Below are 1,974 nucleotides of genomic sequence, written 5' to 3' on the forward strand. Positions count from 1 at the left end.
TTTGTTGCCGCAACTCGTTACTTTTGGGAGAGGGAGCGACGAGGAAGGGGGAAGGGCACCGAGTTTCTCGTGCTCGGGCAACACGCTTTGTGTTCTTATTCGTCTCAGTTCGCTGCTAACAAATTTGACATTCCTTTTCATTTACAAATTCTTTCAGTGTTTGCAGTTTTGTTGAGATTTATATGAACACATACGGTAAGTTGTGAAATTGTAATTTGGTTCTTAATTTTTTGTACTTAAATATTCACATGTATGTTTATATATGCATATACATGTATATATATATATGAACATTTCAGAATATGGAGTACCAAGATAAAATTGAATTAATGGAAGATATTTTTAAGTGCATCGAGGAAGCCGTCGAGATTGATTCGGATGATAGCGAAAGGGAGGACATATGTAAAGGTTTGTACTGAGATTGTAGATTGGAAATTGAATACTAAATTAAAGGTATTTTTTTAAACTCCAGGACTAATCGATATGTGTGAAAAAGTGGCAAAGATGCCTATAAGGAAAAAAAATCGTGAATGGACAAAGGTGTGGAGGGAACCGAAGTCGGAAAAAGGATCATTCGCATTCTTAACAAAAGAGCTGTTGATATCGGACAAAGCTAGCTATAAAAATTATTTGCGAATGACTGAGACCCAATTTAATTTCCTGCTTTCATTCATTAAGGAAGATTTAAGAAAGCAAGATACCATAATGCGGTCCGCTATTTCTTCAGCTGAAAAACTGTCTTTGACACTGCGGTTTCTTGCTACAGGTAAACTTCAATACAAACTTATATATGCAATGAAATATGTAAAAAATTTGTATCATTAAAACTTGCGTGGCCAAGAATGGAATGAGGCTAAAAGCACTTACTTTTACAGGGGAAACTTTTCAGAGCTTGAATTTTCATTCCAAAATATCAAAGGCTGCTATTAGTGGCATAATTCCGGATATATGGGACGCTATTTGGGATAGACTGAAAGGCATATATTTGAAGGTAAACATTTTTAGTTCGTACTTTTCATGAACTTATACGAAATTCTACTTTTTAGTTTCCAAACAGCTCTTCGGAGTGGGAGTCCATAGCAAACGAATTTGCTATACGATGGCAATTTCCAAATTGTTAAGGCGCATTAGATGGGAAACATATAACCTTCAGGTCGTTGCGAAAAGATGGAGCATTTTACCACAACTATAAAGGTACAAACAGCATCGTTTTATTGGCACTTGTAGATGCAAATTGCAAGTTCATTTTTATCGACATTGGTTGTAATGGACGCAATAATGATGCGGGAGTTTTTTTTGCAAAGTAAACTTTCCATGGTTTTACGTGAAGAGAGGGGATTGCCAAAAAATTCCACAATTGGAAATAACCGCTGCCTGCTATATGTTATTGTTAGCGATGATGCTTTCCCGATGCAGACCCACATAATGAAGCCGTACCCCTATCATTCCAACTCTCGCGAAAAGCAAGTCTTCAACTCACGGCTTTCTCGCGCCAGGAACAGGTTCCGAGTTTTTCTTGCTCCAATTAATTTAAAAGTTGAATCGGTGCAAAAAATTACCCTAGCTTGCTGTGTTTTCCACAATTATTTAGCAGTAACCAACAATACAAGAAACGTAAACTACTCTCCAGCCGAAGGGTCTGCTATTGTTTCAGGCATTTCCTACAATCCCCGTAGAGGTGGGGCGGAAGCTATCCGTCAAGAATTTATGGCGTATTTCAACAACGAGGGGAAAAGAGACTGGTGATATAAATAAATAAATCTCTTTTTAGGCAAAAGCCAAAATGTATTTATTTTCAAAATATTAAATAAAAATAGCACATAATTCATTGCGTTGCAGCACAACAAAAATACCTTCTTTCATTTAGATATATGTGTGAATGTAGATACAGTCAATATAAAAAGTTAAGGTTCACGGGTTTTCGTTTTTTCAATTTTAAAACCAAACTTTGTACTTCAATGGTTTCATTAAAGA

At 36.2% G+C, this 1,974-nt stretch overlaps 1 protein-coding gene across 1 annotated transcript; it reads left to right on the plus strand.

Annotated features, from left to right (window-relative positions):
- The first annotated feature begins 282 nt into the window (after positions 1 to 282).
- On the plus strand, positions 283 to 825 carry LOC118736218. The gene is made up of 2 exons (XM_036466306.1): positions 283 to 408; positions 473 to 825. The coding sequence occupies exons 1-2, from the start codon at positions 303 to 305 to the stop codon at positions 823 to 825; spliced, it is 459 nt and encodes a 152-aa protein (XP_036322199.1). The 5' UTR covers positions 283 to 302.
- The last annotated feature ends 1,149 nt before the right edge of the window (positions 826 to 1,974 follow it).

The sequence above is a fragment of the Rhagoletis pomonella genome, unplaced genomic scaffold, assembly GCF_013731165.1.
Source record: "Rhagoletis pomonella isolate Grant_MI unplaced genomic scaffold, Rhpom_1.0 Rhpom_scaffold_00003, whole genome shotgun sequence".
NCBI lineage: Eukaryota > Metazoa > Arthropoda > Insecta > Diptera > Tephritidae > Rhagoletis > Rhagoletis pomonella.

Bases quoted from the DNA above. Each gene is read 5' to 3' on its own strand.
- LOC118736218 (XM_036466306.1), top strand. From the start codon at position 303: ATGGAGTACCAAGATAAAATTGAATTAATGGAAGATATTTTTAAGTGC. The intron at 409-472 runs GTTTGTACTGAG...TTTAAACTCCAG, and splicing joins AAGGGAGGACATATGTAAAG to GACTAATCGATATGTGTGAA.